At 49.1% G+C, this 22,907-nt stretch overlaps 1 protein-coding gene and 1 long non-coding RNA gene across 2 annotated transcripts in view; one reads left to right on the top strand and one right to left on the bottom strand.

Annotated features, from left to right (window-relative positions):
- Positions 1-18,867, bottom strand: part of CAPN5 (calpain 5) — a 51,631-nt gene extending 32,764 nt beyond the window's left edge. The window contains exons 1-2 of the mRNA XM_053971522.1: positions 18,812-18,867; positions 3,252-3,428 (exon numbers count right to left, since the gene is read on the bottom strand). Of these exons, the coding sequence (XP_053827497.1) occupies positions 3,252-3,413 (162 nt within the window). The 5' untranslated portion in view covers positions 3,414-3,428; positions 18,812-18,867. The remainder of the gene's footprint in view (positions 1-3,251; positions 3,429-18,811) is intronic.
- Positions 18,868-19,584: 717 nt separating this feature from the next.
- On the top strand, positions 19,585-22,318 carry LOC128803987 (uncharacterized). Its single transcript, XR_008435888.1, has 2 exons — positions 19,585-19,888; positions 21,931-22,318. It is a non-coding gene; the product is annotated as an uncharacterized LOC128803987 (long non-coding RNA).
- Positions 22,319-22,907: the final 589 nt, after the last annotated feature.

The following is a 22,907-nucleotide window of genomic DNA, read 5'->3' as shown; positions in this document are numbered from 1 at the left end:
GCCTCAAGCTTTGGGAGTGCATGGAGAAACAGAGAGGATGCTGGAAGAATAGCTGGGAAGGTAGAGATGCACACATGGAGGACAGACTGTTTAGATCCATACTAGCACCATGGAAGTATACAGAAATAAGATCCTGCCTCTGCCAAAGTGCATTCCCAGCACCCCAGTGAACTCACTGTGGTTGCTTTTCACATGCAAATGCTTTATCTGAAAAAATCACAGAACGGTTTTCATTGGGAAGGACCTTCAAGATCACCTAGCTCTGATTGCCCTGCTCTGGCTAGGAGCACCTTCCATTAGATCACATTGCTCAAAGCCCATCCAACCTGGCCTTGAACACTTCCAGGGATAGGGCAGCTACAGCTTCTCAGGTCACAATTTATCTCCTGTGTCTGATTTCTTTCCGTAGATCACAAGTGACAACTTTTCTGAGAAAGCAAGTGGTTGTTTTTAATAGTGGACAGCTTTTATTTCCATTCTCCACTCACTCTGTTCTCACAGCAAAGCTAGAGACACAATGAGCTCTTATGTTTTATCACAGTTTTAGCTGAAACACTCCAGAACAACCCACGACCATGGCCCTGAAAGATAAAAGTGTGTACACATCACCCCTTCCCTGTAAATATTATCCCTGGGACTAGGGACTCCAATTCTTGGTAAGAAAATCCTCAAAACAGCATCTGCCAAAAGCTGAGAGTATCACTACTTGCTTTTTTTCTGAAAGAGATTTAACTGTGATTGCCTAAGATAAGATTTGCTGATTGTAATAGAAACAAGATGCTGTGGTTTAATAAATGCACCATGCCATTCAGTAGCACACAAGCAGAACAGTTGATTTAAGCCTCATGGACATTTTGGACTCTACTGAATCCTGCATTAACTTGGAAAAGCTGATAGTGACTGCTTTCTTGCAAAAGATGCTGGGATTTTTACTGGACTCTCTCCCTTAGAAAGCCAGTATGAATTCAGGCAGAATCAGGTCCAGCAACTAAAAGTGTCATTTTGCATTTTCTGCTGGCACAAAGCAATTCTCTGTGTGAAATTGAGTTACTTTTGCTGAAATGAACAATTGAGAGAAAGAACATAGAGAAATGCTTTTAAGAAAGAGGTTTTCTTGAAACTTTAGCAACAAACAGGGCAGGTGTGAGCTCAAATTCTTTTTTTAATGGTGGTTTTGTGATCAAGACAGCTGAGTAGGTCTGATCAATCAATCCTATCAGACACGGGCATCATGAGTCTGCCACTGCTCAGCATGCATTTCTTGTGGTTCCCAAACTGCTGTCAAAATTCCCTTTATCTGGTACAGAGGCAGTAAAACAAGGACCACCTCTATGTCTTGTTAAGTCCCATTGCTGGCACATGGGACCCACTTCCAGCCTTCATTCTCACTGACAGCCCATGCCAGAAAGAGCCCTGGTTCAACATTCTACACTAATTGCTTTAAGGGTCCCCTCCTACCCAGTTCTGTGGTCATATGAAACTGCAGAGCTGGGTGGCTGGAAGAAGTCTGAATTCACTCTGTGCTTCAGCAGGAATGGGTTTGGACTAGGTGAGCATGACATCTTGCAGATGAGGTTCAGAAAGCTTTCTTAGAAAGACCTCATGCTCTACAGAGCAAGGCAGCAAGAGGATAATATCTGCCTGAACACCAAGGGCTGCAAGTGAGATGAAAGGCAGAAAAGCAGATGGAGAAAAGCTCCGAGATGCTCAGCAGAACACAAGCAATCTTTGTCCCTCTGCAAAGGGATCCAACCCTCTGTCTTTAGACATGGGGCTGAAGTAATGTGTACGACCTGACTGCAAATCAGCAAGGGGTCTCAAATACATCCCCACATTTTAGTCCCAGAGAAAGTTGTTTAGAAAGTCTCAGCTATCACCTGTCTGCTGTATAAATGGGAGGTGCAAGGTGTGTTCATGTTGGCCCCCAAAAGTGAGACCAAACTGTGGTCGGCCCTGTCTTCAGAAGGCAGCTGTGCACAATGCCTCTTTTCCTTCCAGCAGACAAGGGGAATAAAGTAAAACACACACAGGGCTTTGCACAAATCCGGTGTTCAGGCAGAGCTGGAGTGGAAGACACAAAGGCAGAGCAGAGGGAAGCGAGGCCTCCTCCCACAAGGAGCCCAGTGGGATGCTGTGGGGCTCAGCCCCTTTGGCCACACAACAAGAGTCAGTTCAGCTCCATCTCTCCCTTCACACAAAGCCTTTTGTGCACCTCCTCCAGACTGCTCTCATCCAGACAGACACAGCACTGTCTTGTGGAAAGCCATCTGATTTTCTGGACTGTCAGCAGGGGCGAAGACGATGACGGCAGCTCAGGCAACCCTACAACAGTCAAATGCCACCAAGTCACATGAGGAAAAGCACAGACTGGGCAGAGAGAGCTGCTGCTCCCCACAGGGAAGGAAGGAAACCCAGGTGTTTGAGATGCTGGGATACTGCGACTCCCCAGCCACAATTATCACTGCTACCTGGGACTCCTTGTGCTTCATGGCAGTCAGAAGCTGTCATGGTTAACTCCAAGCGGACAGCCATAACAAGACATACAAATTCCCCATAGTGCCCTCAGGTCCTGATGTGGATCCTTTGGGCTGGCACTGAGGACAGCAGAAGAGGGACTGGCAAGGCCGGGGACAGCCAATGTCATCCCCAGCCTCCTGCAACCTGCCTTCATGACAGACACAGCAGCATGGAGCAGAGGCAGAGGACATGGTTTTTGCACAGAAGAGGAAGGATGGGTATGACCAAAGATGCCAAAATCGCCTCGCCTACCCAAAGCTTATGTTCTTTTCCCTTTCCAAAAGGACCACCAAGAGTATTCTAGTGGAAGGTGTCCCTGCCCTTGGCAGGAGGATTGGAACTAGATCTTTAAGGTCCCTTCCAACTCAAATCATTCTGTGATTCAGAGATAACACTGCCTTGCTGGACCCACTAGCTTTACAGGAGTACACAACACGAACCCAGCTGCAAACCGTCTCTCTGGTTTATGCATAGGGAAACTGAGTCACAGAAAAGCCTCCTTTGCTCTTGGACCTCACTGGATGCAGAAAAGCTTGGACCTGAGTGCAGCAGGTCTTCCTGGCAACTTAGAGGCTCATAGTATCAGGTCTGGTTAAATAAATGCTGTTGGGGAGAGGAGATGTTGACTGGGGCTTGACAGCCTTGGTGAAGGGTGCACTGTGCATTTTTAGGAACGCCTGATAGCAGAGATGGTAAAAAGCAGTGTTGGGGGGCAAGGGGATGGGTGCACTTACTTTGGGTCGCTTCCACTGGATGCCCTGAATCCTTGACTTGTAGAAGAGTGAGTCATCGTTGGCGGGGAAAAGCGGGTCCTCGAAGAGCTGCTTCCGCCGCTGGCACTCCTTCTTCAGAGAGGCGTAGCGCTGGTTCTCGTATGGCTTCACTGAGGAAAACATCCTTCCCCACCGGCTCTGGAGGACAGGCAGAGCAGGAGTGAGACGGGGCACGGTCTGCCCAGGGACACTCAATCCTCCTCTGCAGCATCTGAGTGACAGCACCAAGACATCGTGGCTGAAGACAACCACCTCTGAGCCCAAGTGTACCTTGGTGATCCCCCGGGGCTGGGACTCCCATTTACCCCCCATGCTGGCCAAACGACACCAAACCAGGCGTAGCAGCAGATAATAACTGGTGCCCTACTTCTCAACAAATTTGTAACTCATTCGGGAAAAAAACACAGCCCTCAGAGGCAAAGGAGGAAAAGACACCCCCTGCAAGATGGGTGTGCACAGCTGTGGGGGTTGAGCCCTACCCAGAGCACCCCGACCACAAAGCCTCAACATACAAAATTGTGCATTTCATGATTTTGTCAGAGACACCAATTTCTCAGAAGACTTTATCAGATCAGTTTTTAATTAAAAAAAAGGTCTCCTGGCAGAGCACCGCGTGTTTCTGGATTAATTATTCTTTCCTGACAAGCGTCTTGCTTCCAGGGCAGAGATGTGAGTCTAGCAATCCAGACAACAGCAGGGAACAATTGCTCAATGCCCCCCAGAGAGAGATCAGCACCTCTCTATCACTGCTCTATCAATCAGCCCTAGCTTTTGGTCACTGGGTACCAACCCCTCTGCTCAGGCACAAGGAAAAGGGGTGCTCTGCATAGTTCCCCACTACCTAATCACAGACTTCTTCCAAAACTCCTTCCATAAAGTTTGTCTGTATTTATTTATAACAGCCATGTACAATCCTTATCTCTCCCCAAAATGGGATGTCCTTTTTGCAAAAGCTGGCCATTAGTGACCTCAGCCTGGAAATATCTAGTGTGGTTTCCTAAAGAAACGGGAATGTGTGTGCCACATAACCACGGAAGCATGGAATCATTCAGGTTGGAAAGGACCTCTAAGGTCACCTATGTCAATCGTTAACCCAGAACTGTCAAGTCCACCACTAAAGCACATTCCTGTGACATAATCCCAGCTTTAGTCTCCAACATAATAAAACTAAGGGTGCCCCATCCAGTGAGTGGATGCATCCAGCAAGCTGACCTCTCATCCCTCCTAGTGAGACATACAGAAACTATATGCTTGCTGTGGTATCACAACACGTGGTGGGATAATGAAGTTGCAATAATGGCTAATTGTAAGCAGCTAATTTGTAAACACCCAAAATCCCAAGGATTATATGATCACTTATGGTTGGCACCAATTTAAGTAGCAATGTCACATCCCTTGTTAATGAACCACTAGGATTAGCAGAAGGAACGTAGGTGTCTGAGAGCTAAACTAATGCCCATTCTGATGCCCCAGGAGCACTGCCCACCCAGCCAGCCTTCTCTCCTCTGGGAAAGACAAAAACACTTCACTTATGGAAAGCTGAAGAGCAAAGCACAGGTTTTAATTGACAACATTTATCAGCTTGATTAGCAGCACAAGTGCTCATCACTCAGAGCTTAAGTGAACCCAAAATAATCCCCTTGCTGGCTGCTCCACAGGTCTGTGCTACTGAGGAGGAGTTGCAAAAGCAGCTTGTGGGGATTTTCTCCCTCCCATCAGTACCAGATGCTTTGTAGCATCCCAGATGCTACAAAGAGGCCCAAGTGCATCACCTGCCCTCAGAAAAGCCTTAAAAATAAATGGCCTGATATAAACCCCCAAATAAAACACCAAATTTGATCCTTGTGGAAAGGCTGACAGCCTCATTGAGCAGTCAGGAAATGCACCCAGTAGTCCAAACCACCCTGCTAAGGGTCAGGGAAGTTACTGGCCTTCAGATCTCCAGCAGAGGAAGGGGTGAAAAATAAGGGAGGTATACCCAGGGAGGTCATGGGGACATCCTGGCACTAAACAAGCAGCTTTTGAGTGACAATGAGGCCAACACTTTCACAGTGGTAGCACTCATTGCTACAGAGAGACATGGGGAAAGCAGCAGCGCTGGGAAAGGATGGTTGGCAACTGCCTTCTGCAGGAATACAACAGGCTGAGAGAGGAGGAAGATGCTGCTAGCTGACATGCAAGATTAATTGCTTGGACTGGTGCATGAAGTGGGCTGAGAGACACAAGAGGATATTTCCATGGGAGGTTGTGCAGAAAGAACCAGAGACATCAGGAAGGGAGCCTGGAAAGGAGGGGAGGAGGGAGGTCTGGTGTCCTTCTAAAAGCCATGCTCAAGTTAAAGGCAGGAGTTTTGGGTTTGATGTAGGAGATGCTGGATGCTTCTCTGCAGCCTGTACCATGGCCAAGGGCTGGCACTTGGCTGCTCATTCATAAAATTGTTGCTACACCCTGCAGCTTGGAGCTGTGCTTTCCAGTGATCCCTGCAACACTGACTTTCACGAGACACCCTGTGCAATGTCCATCCCTATGAGAACAGGATGGCAGTGATCTCAGCCAAGGAGTTCCAGCCTTTTTGATGCCGAGATTTGCCTGAAATTTGCCCTGCTATCCCACCCTACAGTGACTGTCACCTTGCCAGCCATCTGTCCTCGCTGCAGGGCTACTCTCACATGACAGTGTGTAGATGGATTTGAGTTGCAAAGGAAATGCCAAGCAGAAGGGGAAGGGATACTGTTCAGGATCATTTAGAAAAACAAACAAATAATAAAAAAACACCTTGCAAAATAATTAAAAGGAAGGGGCAGTGTTAAAATTCATTACTCTCTTTAATTTGCAGCATTTCATGCTTACCAGGCTGAACTTCACCTCTGCCACATTAAAATGCCCAAAGGCTGTCTAATTACTCTTTGCCTTCTTGGACCATGCTCAGATGCTCCAGGAGTGCGAGAACTGGGCGTTTTTATGCCTAATTTGAATTAACAACTTTACACTTGCATATGCATGTGTTTGCCTGTGAGCAGGGAGGGGAATCTGCACTCACCACTCTTAGCATGAATTTTTATAAACAGTGGTCTGATCTCAACCTCAGTCCTGCCATGAAGGAGTCAAACAAAAAACTACTTTGTTGGAAGACTGAGCCAGACTTATGACTCAGTGGTGTTGTGGACTCCCCTTTTCACCTCCAGCATCATCTCCAGCATCATCATCAAAGCCTCCAGCTCCTGCCTGCTGTTAACAGTCATGGCTCTAAGAACTGCAACAGGGAGAAGGACTGAAAGTGTTTGCACTGGCCAGGACCAAATACTTGCTGAAAGGCTCTTCCCTCCTCCCCTCCAAACATCTTCTTCTCCTTGCCTTCCAGCTCAGAGGCTTCTCGGGTGGCTGGCATGGGCTCACCAAGCCAGTGTTATGCAAGGCTGCAGCCTGGCCAGGAGCAAAGCCTTCAGGAGCCTGCCTCCAGGTCAGACAAAACACCTTTTTCTAAAGGACAGGATCTGCTGCCCTTCTGCTCTGTTCCTACTAAACATGAGTGGGCTTTGATATCACATTGCAAAAGCACAAGATCAGCCAAGGAGAAGACGAAGCAGGAGCCAGGCATGTGGTTGCACAACCCTCAACCAGATGCAATGTTACGGGGCTCAGTAGTGGCGTGTTCAGAGCAGCAGGCAGGCTTTTTATAAATATGTTATTTAAATAATTTTTTACAGCCGCCTTGGGTGTTTCTATTGACAGGCTATCATCTCACCTACCAACAGGCTATCATCTCACCTACCAACACAAAAGTCCAGCTCAGCAGAGGAAACCCTGTTGATGCAAGGAGAGCTTTACACACTGTTTTCTCCGGAGCCCAGGGAAGAAGAAGCAGCAGTTGAATTGCCACTCACTGTTTACACTGAACAAAAGATAAGCACTGCACATCTCTTGGCCAATAACTCTATGCCAACCATGAACAAAAAAGCCTCAAGTCCTCTTAGAATCATAGAATGGTTTGGGTTGGAAAGGATCTTAAAGATCCTCTAGTTCCAACCCTCCTCACATAGCTCCTCTGGGCAACCTGTGCCAGTGCCTGTGACATTCCCAAAGCCCTTTCCCACTCCCAGCTGTGCATGAACCATAGTTTTGCTTTGGACCCCAAATGGCATGGCCCAGAGCCAGCAGCACAGTGCAGCATCCTGCATTAGCAATGTCCGCAAGGAGGGAAGCTGAAACCACACTGATGGAAATTAGAAAACAAGGCATCATTTCTTCTCAAATCGACTGCGGTTAACCAGGGAAGCTAATTCCCATGGGAAGTTACAGGTAGCTCATGTCCAGATGTTTTTGAGCACAGTTGGACATCTTTACAGAGCAGCTGCTTTAGCCAAAATGCAAATTGCTGAACATTTACAGTGGTTACTTGCTGAAACAAAACTGTTGAAGAACAGAGCACTGAATGTCCCCTTCTGGCCTTTATCTCTTTTCTTCATCAGGTCATATCTCTGTTCTCATTTAAGAGCTAAAGGCTGAAATTATATAATAATTATAAAAAAAATAATAATTTTTACTCTTAATTATGTTTATATCAAGCTCTGATTTTAATCAGTGATTTGCTACAGCACAGATGGCATCCAAATCAGGACACCTTAACATAACCCCTTTCAGCCTGAGGGTTAATCTTGCATGAGCAACCACAGGGACTAGCCGCTCCCCCTCAGAAACTCAGGTGATGGATTTAGCCCCAAAAAACATCCTGATGGGGCTAAGGGCTGTTTGTTCTAAGTGAGTAAACCCTCTGGCTTTTTGCAAGCATATAAGTAGAGCAAATGCTCCCTGATGAATCCTCCTCCTCCATGAAGCAGGAAAAAGCATCACTCTCCCTCTGCACAGATTTTGGTCCCTTCTGCAAAGCACTCCAAGACCGGCAAAGGAAGTTGCTGTCTAACAGCTGGCTATTACTGAAAATAAACTAAAAAAAAAATGTCCTTTTGACAAGGGCACGTAGTGATAGGACAATCTGGAATGGCTTCAAACTGAAAGGGAGTACATTTATATTTGATATCAGAAAGAAATTCTTCCCTGTGAGGGTGGTGAGGCACTAGCACAGGTTGCCCAGAGAAGCTGTGGCTGCCCCATCTCTGGAAGGAAGTGTTCAAGGCTAGGCTGGATGGGGCTCTGAGCACTCTGGTCTAGTGGAGGGTGTCCTGCCCATGACAGAGGGTTGGAACTGGATGATCCTTAAGGTACTTCCAAGCCAAATCATTCTACAGTTGTATGAATCAGGAGCAATTTTTCATTAAAAAGTGCATCTGCATCCAGGCCAGGGAAAGAGCAGGGTCACACATCCTGGCAGAAAGCTACTGCAAGTGACTCCGTATCACCAAAACACATCTGGCTGTCAGCATCTGCACAAAATCAACTGGAGATAAGATGTCACATTAGGAGGCTGTTTCCGGCAATGCACAGTGACCTTTATCATACTTGCTTTATTTCCTCTGGATTTTTTCCACCAGAACATCACTCCTCTATTGCTTAACAGCAAGATGACAGCACAGGGAGAGACATAGCCAGTCAGCAGGTCTGCATGTATGTGCAGGACTGGGATATTTTCTTCCTGGGAAGGCCAGGGTTAACAGGAGGGTCTGGGCATCCTTGAATACCCATCTCCTTTAGGAGCCAGCGGGGTGTGCTGACCAGGAGCTCCCTTTCTGCTTGCATGACTCACACTGGGACAGAGGCCTTTGACTGGGGAGTTCCTCATTCCTTGCAGCTATGAGTCACCGTTTGCAAACACAATCAGATGTTGGAGCTGCAGGAGAAAAGGCAGCCCCACACTGGGAACAGTCTCATAACCCTGTGCTGGCTCGAGCTCTGCCTGGCCAGAGCTTTGCACACAAGTCGGGCTTGTGGCACCAGCCAGACCGGCCCTTCCCTCAGCACAGACTCTAAGATCAGATGGGACCAGGACGCATGTCTGAAAGCATCCTGACACAGGAACGGGTAACAAGCTCAAAGCAAAGCTGGTGGCAGCATCTCCCACTGGATCAGAAAATGCAGGAGGCTGGAGGGATGCAGGAATAGCAGGGAGAAGAATGAAACAACAGCAAAAGGTGGTGGCAGAAAGACAGACCCAAAAGCAGTGTACAGAGCAAGGCAGTAGCATGCCACCAGGCAGCCAGCCTTAGCTGAGGGAAAGCAGAGACATGCTGAATATATTCACCACTCAGGGTCCAGCTCACCCCAATCCACTCACGGTTTGGGGAGAATGCAGAAGCTAAATTTTGGGTACCTTCCACATTCTGTTTGGTTCCTCACCCAGCACGACTGATTGTGTGATGTTAGGCTTGTTTCCCAGGCCACAGCAGGGTTAAAAACCCTTGGAGATCAACAGGAGTTGCAGGACAAGTAACAAAAGGTGAATTAATAAGCTTTCCCAATGCCAAGTCCCTGGAGACAGCCATGACTTCACTAACCCCTCATGCCTCAGCACACCCTGACCCTGGTTAATAATTGCAAGGAACAGCACAGGGCCAGCAACACCAAAGCACTCTCAAGCTCACTCAGCAGCCAATGCAGCTTCCAAAAAAACACCTTTGTGATGGAGAAGGCAGGAACCTTCTCCAGCACATGACACTGCTCACGCAGAGCAGGTTTCCACGCACTGGAAAAATACAACCCAGGAAGAGCAGACTCACACATACAGAATCGAGCCACCTGCACAGATGATCATCCAGACACATGGATCCTGCCTAGCCCAGGAGGGCTGTCACCCTGCATGAGGATCATGTTGAACACCAACCATACACCCCATGAGGTTACAGAGATGCTGTGCCCTTCTCAGCGTCCATTTTGATCACCGGAAGAGGAGGGGAGAGGATGCTATCTTTGCAGGTTTGGAGTGAGAATGTGTTTTTATTATTTATTCAGCATTTCTAATTGAACAGCTAGACCTGCTCCTTTTAAGTTCAGTCACACTGACTCCAGTGGGAGCCTTGCACCACATCAATACACTCACACTGGTTTGTTTGCCAGCTGGGCAAAAGAATTATGGTCTAAATGCAGGCCTGTACCTTTATGAGGTGTAAAGAGGGGAGGACTAGGACGGAAGAGTAACAGGGCATTGCTTGATATGGCCATATTAGCCTTTTTATTGGACATTACGGGTGACATAGGTGTTTATTTAAGAGGTTGAGGAACTGGAAAATCCATTCAGAAAGCTCATAATTAGTGCAGATAAAATGCAGCATGTCTCCAGTCTCCATGCAAATGCAATGCTCTGCCTTCAATAGCTTCCGCAGCCTCTGGGATGATTAAAGCAATTGAACTTCAAACGACGCACAGAGACGCATTCGGGAGGAGCAGAGCAGAAGAGATAACGGGGCTGCAGCTACTCTATAGGAGAGGGAGAAGAGGCAGCTGGATCCTTCAAGATCATCCCTCCCAGGCTAGCTGTGATGTTTGTCCTTCTGTCTGATCCAGAGCATCCTTCCTACAGCTTCAGCCCTGACCACTCCATAATGTGCCCTAGCTCCCTCTGGGAGTGTTCAAGGAGAGGATGGATGGGGCGTGTGGGACGTGTCCCTGCTCATGGCACAGTACTGGAATGAGATAGTCTTCAAGGACCCTTCCAACCCAAACCATACTGTGACTCCATAACAACACCATCCCCAAGGCAATGGGTTTCTTCTCTTTCCATCACCTTCACCCCTTGCTGCAAGCAGAGCTCAAAACTCCATCCCCACAGAGGCCCAGAGGTACAACTACATCCTTCAGGTCTCCTCTTGAGAGGCTCCTGGCCACTCCAGAAATGTATCCCTTGACCTGCTCCACTTCAAGCAGGATAGGAACATCTCCTGCAATTCCAGATGATGGGGTCACTCATGTGACAAAAGGCTCCACACCACAGGTTTTGCCCCAGTCCTAAGCTAAACCATTTTAGGATTTTCTCTTTGCCTGACCCAAATCTGACTAGAAGCACCAAGGCACTCTGTGAAAAAGTCCAAGAAGGCACAAAGTCCACTTCAGACTTGGGTCCTCCCTGCTCAGTTTTCTCTTTGACAGGCCCTCAACCCACTTGCCAGTCACTTCCCAAAACCCACACCCTATAAATTCCAACGTCACAACAGCAAATATCAGACCACACCTGGGTACTGACTGATAGGAACATTCTCCTTGTCTGTAAAACTTTCAGGATCGCCCAGCAAAATCTGCTGGTTTTGAATTTAATTTTACCTTCTTTTCCCTCTCTGACGTTAAATGAATTTTTCTTTCTGTGACTATTCTAAAGCATCATGAGCACGAAAGTAATATTTAAAGGCTTGCAGCAACTGACAGTGCTACTGCTTTTGAACAGGTCTCAGGCAGATTGGACCACTTCAAATCTGTGAGATCTATTAGAAATCCTTTTTACTGGATGCACTCAGTTCTTACAAGCTGAAAGGTCTGAATATAAGTTCCCACTGTCTTAATCTGAGCTCTTCAAACTGTTTCTGCCTTGGATGCTGCAACTCCCCCAACCTCCAGCCAGCTTTTCTCCCCATTATTCCTTCATTTCAGCAGTGCTGCCCTTCTCCAAACACAGGGGTAAGAGCTTGCCATACAACCCTTGGAGCAGAAAGGCTGCTGCTTTCTCTAGGCAGGGACTGGATATAAGTTTTCCCCCTCATTCAGGGAGATGGATACAGGTCATGATGCTGGGCACCGCATTGTGTTCCAGATCACAGAGTAATGGAATGGTTTGGGTGGGAAGGGATCTTAAAGGTCATGAAGTCCAACACCTTCTACCATGGACAGCTACACCTCTCACTTTTCAGGTGAGGATTCCTCCTCTTATGAAGGCCTATTGCTTTGTTGCAGCTCAGCAAGGCTGGTGCTTGCTCCTGCTACCACGCCTGGCAGCCAGATCCATCACCCTGCTCTCACCCAAACAAAAATGCCCATCACTGCTCTGATGTCTGGATTCTCTGCACAGCCTAGCTTGTCTGCAGGAGGAGGCTCAGAGCATGTTCCTAACCCATGCTGAGCAGCAAGCAGGAGAGTGTGGGCCGCGCACAACCCTCTGGGATCAGGACTAAGCCCCCTCTTCCTCTCCCAGACACCACCCTGCCACAAGTCCTTGCTCTGTATCCCTTTCGACACTCTCATGTTGCAGCAGCTCTGAGCTGGAGCAGCGAGTCTCGGAGCATGTATGAGATGTACCCTGTGACACAGGGAAGAGTTTCACTCCCCTGCATGGGACAGGACCCTGACACAGCCCCGTGTTAGATGCAATAAATCACCACTCTCCTGCTCCTGCATGAATGCCAAAGGCAACACTTGCTGGGCAGGCAGCCAGCGGCCACCATCCCCATCCTGCACTCATGCAGCAGTGGTAGTCTGGCTCAGAAAAAGTAGAGTTTGCAGCTGCAGCTTTTATCAAATCAATGCTTCCCTTTGCTCAGCAGAGAAATCACCTCCCTTAATCACCCCTAAGCAATCCTCATAGTATTTACACATGCTCAAACAACTGGTAGGACCAGCTCTTCAAGGATTTCAGAGCAACAAGCCTGCAAACATTTCATAGGAAGCTTTTGATTACCAGGGTGTGCCTCAGAAAAAATAAAACAAATGAACCCCAAACCCAGAGAGACAAACAGACATGCATCCTTCGTCTCTATACAGGACTGGAGGAAATGGTGGAACAGTCCAGGAGGGGCTGTGAAGGGATGGAGTCAACCAAAGCCACCTGCATCCTGCACCAAGGAGTCAGGGGAGCTCAAACCATTGGAAATGAGATGAAAACTGGGATGGAGGGTGCTTGCTGCAAGGGAGGGATGCCTTTTGTCACCCAGAGAAATCACTGTATGGATTATTTGGAGATGTAACAAAAACATTCCAGGAACAAGCACAAAAACACGGTGCATCATGGTATAAGGGAAGGTAATGAAGGAGCAGAGCTGGAGCTTTGCCTTTTTCACTGTGAGCTCAGAGAGACCTGCTGCTGCCTGTCATGCTGCAGCTACATAGGAAGCAATATTCTGTGTACCTTGCCTGATGGTAAAAGCATGGCCCTGCCCTGGTCTGTTGCAGCCTTGTTTGATAGCTATGTCTAGGTCACAAGATAAACCTTGAAGGAATCAACCAGGGCTGCAGTCTCCCTCACAAAAGGATGAGCTGCAGCCAGGCAAGGAGAAAATTTCATAGAATCATGGAACCACAGAATGGTTTGGGTTGGAAAAGACCTTACAGATGATCTAATACCAACCCCTCTGCCATGAGACATCTTTCACTAGACCAGGTTGCTCAAAGGCCCATCAAACCTGGCCTTGAACACTGCCAAGGATTGGACATCCACAGCTATACTGGGTGACCTGTGACAGTGCCTCAACATCCTCACAGGAGGGAATTTCTTCCTACCATCTAATCTAAACCTGCCCTCTCTCAGTTTGAAGCCATTCCCCCTTGTCCTATCTCCCCATGCCCTTGTAGAAAAGTCTCAGCTCTCTTGCAGCCCCTTTATGTTCTGGAATGAGCTCTAAGGTCTCCTTGAATCCTTCTTTTCTCCAGGGTGAATAATTCCAACTCCCTCAGCCTGTTTTCATAGTGGAGGTGCTCCAGCCCTCTGACCGTCCTCATGGCCTCTTCTGGTGCCTTTCCAACACATCTGTCTTCTGCTGGGGGCTGCTGGGAAAGTCCCTGCATGGTATGGAGAAGGAGCCCTCTCCCACAAATCATTTCAGAGCATCACATTAAGGTTTCCAGACTCCCAGAATGGGCCAGACTTAAGGTGGTTGGGATGCTTTATAGTCCCCTCTCCCTTTAACCTGCATTCCCAATGGATGGAAGTCACAGGACAGGAGGGAACAGAGCTGATGCTCAGATGGATGGTGGAATGACTAAAACCGGTCATTTCTGCACAAGGGCAAACCAAGGGGCAGGGAGAGCTTTTCTCTGCCAGAAGAGTATTTTAAGGCAAAATGCATCAAAGTGTTATTGAACTGGGACACAAAAGCTGCAGGCAGGGGCTTAGGAGCTCAGTCCAGCCCCTCTGAAGGGCTGGACCAGGCTCAAAGGAGCCAGTCTCTGACCTAGATGCTGCAAACCCCGCAGGCTCCCAGCACGGCTTTGCAGGGGTATCATCTGTCACATCTCCAGTCCAGGAAGATCCCCAAAGCATGAGGATCTGCAATATTGGCTGAAAAACCAATGCATCATGTGGAAAAGCAAAAACTGTGAAGTCTCCTTGGCCACAGAGCGTGGAGCAGAAAGGATTTTTTCCCAGAGAGGGTGAAAAACTCAATGGCAACCATTCCTATTTCCCTCCATGACCTCAAGAAGTCACCCCTATGTCAAAGGGGTGCCTCCTACAGTGCAAGTGAATTTAGTAGGAATAAGCTATGGATGAAAAGTCTCCATGGTGTGAAAGGGAGAGCTCAGAGCAGGTAAAGGGTTAATGCAGCCAGACAGATGCTCAACTGGTGAAAAACATAGCTTCCATGAAGCCACTGGGTCTGTATCCATTTTCTGCAGTGCCCAGAGCCTGGCCCTTTCTCCCTGGGTAATCAACTGGAAGTGAGCAGAGTGGAGTAATCACCACCCCTCATTCCCCACCCGTGACACTGCCCGGGGCTGGGAGATGCAGGAGCACCGTCTGGCCCGGAGCAGGTCAGCACAAGCCCACGGCTTTGTGCCCCACACCCCCTCAGAAAAGCAGGTGAAGGTGAAGGCATGAAGACATCAGTAAGTAAATGGTGCCAAGTGTGCCCTGCACCACCATGGCACGAGCAGTGTGGCACACCTCTGTGTGGGCTGAGGAGGCTTCTCTGTGGGAGGGGTTTCACCTCTGGACATCTGCAGAGAAAGGACTTGACAACTCTGGAGATTAGTGAGGAGGAAGAGAGAGGGTGCCTGATCCCAGCCTTCAAGGCATAGCTGCATCCTTCTCCTTCTCTCTGTATTAACCTGATGCTGTCCTGCTTGGAGAAAGCATTAGGAGAAGAATCTCGGCATCTCTGGACAGCCAAAAATATCCAATAATTAATGCACAAACGCGAGCAGATTTAGAGGATGCACCAGTTCTTCGTATCACCATACCCCAGCATGAATAGTGTCTAAATTCCTCTTGGGATAAGAGCCAAAGCCTTTTTTAAAGCATGGATGCTCTGTTATTAATCCGCACAGCAACCAGGAAAGAGAGAGATGGATTCATTTTTTTGAGGCATAATCAAGGACAACAAATTATCTCAGCTGGGCTTCATCTGCTTCATAGCTGGTCTGGTCCCACATCAGGAAGATGGTGAGACCTGCTTGGCTAACACAGCCCTTCCCAAAGGAGACACCAGGACAGGGTGTCTGGACCACAGAGTCCCGGCCTCCTACACTGACAAATGCTAAGACCTCCTTATATCACAGCCAAGCACCTTGCAGGAGAGGTGATGTGCTCTAATTCACACTCTCCTACTCTCCTCTGATGTGACACAGTTGCAGAGCCTCTAGACAAGCCTCATAAGCTAAACTGAATGAATTCACACCCCAGCACTAGCACTGCCCCCAGTTTAAATCGCTCTTCTGCCTGCCTGGAGTTCACCCCTTGGATGTATTTGGAGTCAGCAAGCACATCCTCTCTCTGCTTTTGTTTCGCTGGGCTTGGCTTTTATAGCCTCATATAATAGCTCTCCATCCCTCTGAGCAGCTTCAGAGCCCTTTTCCCTGCACCTGCTCCAGGATGAGTTAATCCCTCTCAAGCAGCAGATCGAAGAGCCTGGTTCTTCCACATTAACTCTTCCGTACCCATGTCCCACAAACATCCTTTGCCTGTTTCCCTTTGCTTTTTTGCAACGCTCCCAGGGGCATCCAGGACCAAAGCAGCCCTGAACCCCCAGTCTCAGCTATCCCAATATGATTCAATCTCTAAACATAGCACAAAGTCCAAACACAGTGTGCCCCACTGTACAGGCTGGTATACAACTTAGGGGACAGCCCCATAGCCTGAAACCCCTCCTCGAGGTCAGCTGTTGCCCTCTGGCTGGGCATCTCATCCACCTCTCAGCTTGGTTTCGCAGGCGAATCTCGGCATGAAAAATGAGAATGAGCTCAGATCCTCTCTTAAAGGCTTTAAGCAGATTGAAGCGCTGCTGCATGGACTTAATCTGTCCAGCAGTGCCCTTTGTCACCTCCCCCAGCCCCCCCCCCGGCAGAAATCTTCTCCACTGACATACTCCCACATGCACCATGTAAACTGCCAGCACATCCAGGTAAAGGAGACCTGGAGCACCTCCTTTCCCCAAAAATGAGGGCACAGCTACAGGTCAGTCCCCTTCAGTAATAGTTCTGGGTTTCCATCTCCCTCCGCCTCAGAGGCTTGAGAATACCCACACTAGTTGTCCATCACCAGCTGAAAGCTCCCTTGAACAGAAAATGCCATGATGGACACAGCAGCTGGGCAGGGATTCTCCCAGGCTTGTGGCCATGTCAAAGCCACACCTAAGTCATTTCATACAGGGACTGGGGTGCTGATGACAGGGAGCAGGGTGAACTTGAGTCTACCACAAACCTCAGTGCCTTGGTCATGTCACTTTGCCCCTATTTCATGTGTCACTGCTTTGCAGATGGCATTATTCCTTCTGTGTGTCATCATGGGTGTCCTTACAACATGACAAAGGGACTTGATTTCTACTCTCAGCAGGGCCTGCTAGAGCAAGCACTGCTGGCTTCCTCAAAACCTGCTTTTCCTTTCACTCATTACTTGATTCTTAATTCTGGTGCCAACAAGAAAGTTTTTCCCAACCAGTTCCGGCACATGGCTGCTGGCAAGCACCAGCCACCGAGCGAGCCAGCCCCCATGCATGCAGCAGCACCTGTACATATGCGCCCATTGCAGGAGGGGTTCTGACCTCACATCCCACTCCTAAGGGTAGAAAAAGGGTTTCTGAAAGAGCATCTCTCACTCCTTCTTGGGTTTTACAACCCCACTGACTGGGTCATGGGCTGGAGCTGAGCCCTCGGTGATTCACATTAAAGAATTACTTAAATAAGTAGGCGGCAGCTGACATTCCTGGGAAGAGCAGGGGGAAATAGATCCCACCAGGACAGATGTGCCTGTAGCAATATATCGCACTGAGCAGGAGTAAGTGGTGAGCACTTGCATCAGGCTCTGCACCTCTATCCATGCCTGACTCTGCTGCTTTTCCCCTACACTAGTCCTTGCTGACCCAAGGATGCTGCCAACAGGTGATACCTGTTCTTACCTGTATCCCAAAACTTGGTCCTTCTCAATTCACTGCTACCCTAAGCAGTGGGGCCAGCCAGGCTCCCTGTACCTTGGGCTACTCACTATCCATGTGCAGAGCAAGGGGTGAGAGATGCAGCTCCAGGGACCCCATGTTGCCTTCCCTCCAGTATAACAGCGGTTCAGTACGCTTGGAACCCAGGCTGACCCTGGCAGGCAGATCCCTGAAGATATGAGATGGGATAGAGATAAAAGGTCCTCTGGGGAAAGTCTGCAGCATGGTCCTTGCTGGATGCAGAAGACAAGCAGCTGAGGATTTAAGAGCATTCTCCACCACGCAGTGAGCTCCCTGCTCTGCTTCCAGCTCCATTTGCCATGGCTGCACTCTGCACCAAGCTCAGAGCTAACACAGCCTCCAGGCAGAAATGGTAACTGGTGATAAATAACTGGCAATATATCCAAGCATGACACAGGCTGGATCTGCAGAGCCAGGCGTGCAGCCCACACTCACCTGCAGCTACCAGAGTGGGAGGTGAGGGATAGAAGACCAGAGCCACATCCAATGGGACACCCTCTGCTAGAAAGCACCAAGCTGGTGTCTCAAGCTCGAATTAACATTTTTCAGGGAAGGGAAGAAAGATTGGGATTTGGGAAACCCAGATTCATATCTCTACTTGGAAACCCCAAAAGCCATCAGTGTCCTGCATCCCAGCAGCAAGTTAGCCTTTCTTGAGAGCAGGAGCTCTCTCTTGCCTTAACTTTCCAGGAGATTTTCTAAAAGCCCCTGCGTTTGTCCCAAAAAAAAAAAAAAAAAAAAAAAAAAAAAAAAAAAAAAAAAACGGAACAAAGAACAATACCGAAACCTCAGGATTTTTTCTCAGTGCAGAAATCCTGCTGCTCTCCAGCCAGCGCCCAGGCCTCGGTGCTTAAAGTTTCTGTCCAGCCTGGCTCCACAAGCTGAACTGGGGAGCAGCTGTGGGGTTTTAACCATCCGGGACGCAACTTTCCTATGCAACACACCGAGTACCCCGACTTCAGCACCCCCAAACACCAGCGCTCACACCAGCGCTCGTTGAAGGCAAGGGCAGCAGCGTGCTCCCCCGCAGCTTTTTTTCCCCAGAAACCCTTCAGGCACATACACGCTCACATACAAACACACACTGCCCCCCACCCCGGAATGCAGCTGCTACCCGGTTCCCAAAGCCACAGGTGCCCCCGAGCATCCCCCGAGGACGCGGCGGGACCCCCGGGCGGGGCGCGGAGCCGTCCCCCCGCGGAGGGAGCAGCGGCGGGGCTGCAGGGACGAGCCGCCCCCTCCCGGGGCCGGGGGTCGCCTTACCTGCCCGGGGCCGGTGCGGGTGCCCGGTGCCGGTGCCGCCGCTCCGGGCGCGCCGCTGCCCGCAGCGCTTCGCCTCCCGCAAGCACCGCCCCGACGGGCGGGCAGCGACCGCGCCTGCGCCCCGCACCGCGCCGGGCTCCGAGCGCGAAGGGAGCCGGCACCGGCACCCGGGACACGCCGCGGGACCGGCCACCGATGCTGCGAACGGCACAGGGAATGAGGGCCGGCACCGGGAATGGGAACCCGCACTGGGATCGGGAATGGGAACCGGGAACGGGCTCGGGAACTGGACAGCGAACCGGCACCGGGAACTCTCACTGGGAATGGGAAGCGGCACCGGAAACCGGCACTTCCCACTGCTGGGAATGTGGTCGCTACTGGGAGTGGGGACTGGCACCACCCGATAGTAGGAAATGGGAACGGCGCCAGCTGGCGCTTGTCCAGGACATGGGGACCAGTGTGGTGAACTGGGAACAGGGATCCAGGTCCAACATTGCCCGGGCGCCAACACCTGGGATCATCCAGGAAATGGGCCCATCGGTGGGAGCAGGAGCTGGCACCGTTCTGGGTAGGGAACAGGAATGGGGAACTGGGGCTACCTTGACACCAGCAGCACCAGCTAGGAGCTGGAACTGGGACCAGCACCTGCATACCTGGACAATGGCACTAGCCACTGGGACCTTCCAGGCACTGGCACTTGGCCCAGCATTGCCCTGGCACCGGATAGTAGGACAAGGTCCCCTGGCCCTGCCTGGGACCTTGCCCTGGCACTGGGAACTGGACAAACTGGAGCATGATGCACCACCACTAGCTGGGCCACCTAGACACCAGCGAGCTGGGACATAACCCATGGACGCTGCAAGGGAGAGTCATCAGAGGTTGCAGGATTTGGGTGCAAAGGGCACATCCCCTGTAAGGAGTAGCATGGGGCATGATCACAGAGGTTGAGGAGAAGTGTTTTCCAGCCCAAGACCAAAGTTAATCCCCTTTTCTCTTTTGTAAGAGGGAAGCTGAGGCACTGGGATTGGGAGGATCAAAGGCTTGACATGCACTTGGCCCACCTGCACATCCATGGAGGTAGATATGCAGCAGGCATCGTGGGGCTGGTGATGGGGCAAAGGTGTCCAGACTGGAGGAAAGCTTTCCCAGCTCACAAAAAGACATTCAAGAGGGGAAAACCAAACAAGAGCCACACAAAAGCGCGTCCCCCTTGGTGGGAAGGAGCCAGTGAAGTTTTACAGACCCTCTGTCACGGGCAGCTCTGATCTGATGTGCTGACTTGACACACAAACCTTATTGGTAGTGTTCATGGCTGATCATAATTTAAGCCAAAAATAGATGGCAAGGAAAGAACAATTAAAACATTTGGAAGTGACAAGAATAAACTTCTCACATTTAAAATCATGGGTGGTTAGACTCTTCTAAACAACAAAAAAACCAGTTAGCTGCTGTCTGGCAGTGACAGTGTGAATGCTTAAGGACATCTGCTTGCCACTTTAGTGGTAATGCAGTGAAATTTTGGTGATAAAATTAGAAAGGAGGCTGTGCCCAGAGCAGCACGGCCTGGCACAGGCTTCTGTTCCCATTGAGGTGTCACCTGCAGTTGTATGTGGTCACTACAAATCACATGAGTGATTCACCTCCTCTAGGACCAGCCATTTCCTCCAGTTTCTCATTATCTGAAACCCTCCTGAACTTTTCATATTAAGGTATTTTCCTGTTAGTTTTGTAATTTCATTACTTATTCAATTCATGCAATATTTATGCTACAATTATTTCAATTCATTTATTAGTTGAATGATTAGGAAAGCCAAAACTTTGCAGTTCCACAAAGGCTTTGTTTGGCAGCAAAAGCTGTTTTCTAACGTCTTCCCGCTCTTTGCTTGTTTTCCCCTCTCCCCCACAGATCTCAGGGCTGCTCAAAACCAGATGTTTCATACACCTATGTTCTCTCCCCTCATCAAAATCACCCAAGAAAATAACCCTAACCCCTGCTGTATTTAGCTCTCAAGTCTGTCCATGTGCAGTGCTGAACCATCACCCCTCCATGGTGGAAAACTCCAGCAGCAAAAGGCAAAGACCAAAATAAAAGACAAACCCTCAGTCTCTGAAGATTTTTAAGGGGGAAGAGTAGACCCTAAACAGGTCTCCAACCCCAGAATCCCCCTAATAGCCTTAAAACCAGCTGACAGGCAGGCTAGGGCAGGGATGGAAGGTGCTGCTGCTGCCCCCTGGGAGGGCAAGGAAAGCATAGAGCCTCTTTTAATTTGTGATGTGTTTTAATTGAGAGACACTCAATCAGTGTAAATTAATTAATGCCATCCATCCTTCCTCTCACCAGTAGAAGTACCTCTTGCCCAGTTAGCCATTGTGGGCTTGCTTTAATAAAAAGTAATTTCCTACTGAGTTGTTTCACCAATTTGACCCCAAAGCTGCTGAAGGGGAGGATCTTACTATTGGGGACATGGGGACAGAGGGGAACAAGGTGGAGTTTGTCACCCACAAGGGTGATAAGTGATGCTGTGCAGAGCTGGATGAAAGGATTAAAAAGAGGAAAAATGAGAAGATAAAAAGGACTCACCCTTGAGACAAATCAACAGCAGGAGCCTGGCTTTTATTTTGTTAGCAGGCTGGAAAGCACTAGGGAAAAGCTGGAAAACATTAGGGAGAAGTTCTTCCACTGCATTTAAGCAGCAAGTGGGTCCCCAGGCATTCCTTTTGCCCCACAGGGAAGTGGAGCCCCAGCCTGCACTCGTGGCAGGCCCAGATCTTCCTGATTAACTTAGCTGCATTTTCAATTTCAGCCCCAGCAGGGGAAGGAAAATTATGTAAATACAATTTATAAAGACACTTCACGTGTCCTCAGTGTCATGCAAATGAAGCCACAGTGACAGGGCTCCCATGAAGGCTGTGCGGGGGAAAAGAACAAATAATGATTCTTTAAAACCAGACCCCAAAAATAAGTAGGAATAAGGTAAAAGGCAAAGTGGGTGAGGAAAGCTGCAGCCAGTGATTCCTCCAACAAATAGAATATCATGATTCACTCTGGGATTTCAAAGCAGATGACTTCATGAGGTTTTCCTTCCTCCCAGGAATATTTCTTGTTCCTTCTCATGCAGGGGACCTCAAGGTGAGATTTCATCCCAGGATCGTTTGGAGTGAATGTCTGCCTGTCCAAAGCAGTGAGAGTTGAAGAGCTGCTCAGTCTTGCCATCCCTGCTCTTACAAGGGCAGCTTTCCTCTCCTGAGGGCATGTTTGGGTGAGAAAAGTGAGACAGTGAGATGACGACTGCAGGTGGGCGCTTGGTGCCTGTATCCTCACTTTTATGCCATGGAGATACAGGGAGCAACCTCCAACAGCCCCATCCTCAAGGCAGGAGCTGCCTGGTGAGAATTCTAAGTACTGGTGATCCCATCAGATTGCAATCTGCTGCTCCTCTTTGAAGACATCACAAAATGAGCCTCTGGTTGTCCATCTGCACTTGAATTAAACCTCATTGTTCTGAATTCTGCAAAGTTTTTCACTCCTGAGTTGCAGCCTCTGGAATACCAGTAATGTATTCTCTCCTTTCCCTCTCCACATGATTGCAGCATAATCTCCTACTCACTTGATTTATTTAAGCAGGCCTTCAGATGCTCCAGTAATGGGAGTCATTTAGGTCCCTCTGCAGATATGTATTTATTTATTGCTGTTCATTTAAACTGCAGAGCCAGTTGGCAGGAGAGACACAAGACTGGGGTCACAAGGATGTTAAATTATTCGCTGTCAAAAATAGCTGGTTGAGAAAGTTAAATTAAGCAAGGTCACTCAAGGTCACAGTCAATCACCAGAGGGAGGAGATGGGCGTTAATTAGCTCTTTTATTTATGGGGGTCATCTTGACCAAAGGACCAGCAGCTGTAACAAAACAGCAAACTGTAGCATCTCCTCATAATTTTGGCAGAAGCAGCTCTTGTATGAGAAGCCCAATTGCTGCCCTTGACCATATTGGAGAAGTTGAGGCTCTTGAAAGGCAATGTTGGGATGTTCAGCAAGACCCTGTGGAGCCCCACAAAGCATGGGTGGGGGACTTTCCCCTTTCAAAGCCTGTCTCAGG

The sequence above is a fragment of the Vidua macroura genome, chromosome 2, assembly GCF_024509145.1.
Source record: "Vidua macroura isolate BioBank_ID:100142 chromosome 2, ASM2450914v1, whole genome shotgun sequence".
Taxonomy (NCBI): domain Eukaryota; kingdom Metazoa; phylum Chordata; class Aves; order Passeriformes; family Viduidae; genus Vidua; species Vidua macroura.
The sequence above is the reverse complement of the archived record's forward strand: the minus strand, read 5'-3'. Positions and strand labels throughout refer to the sequence as shown.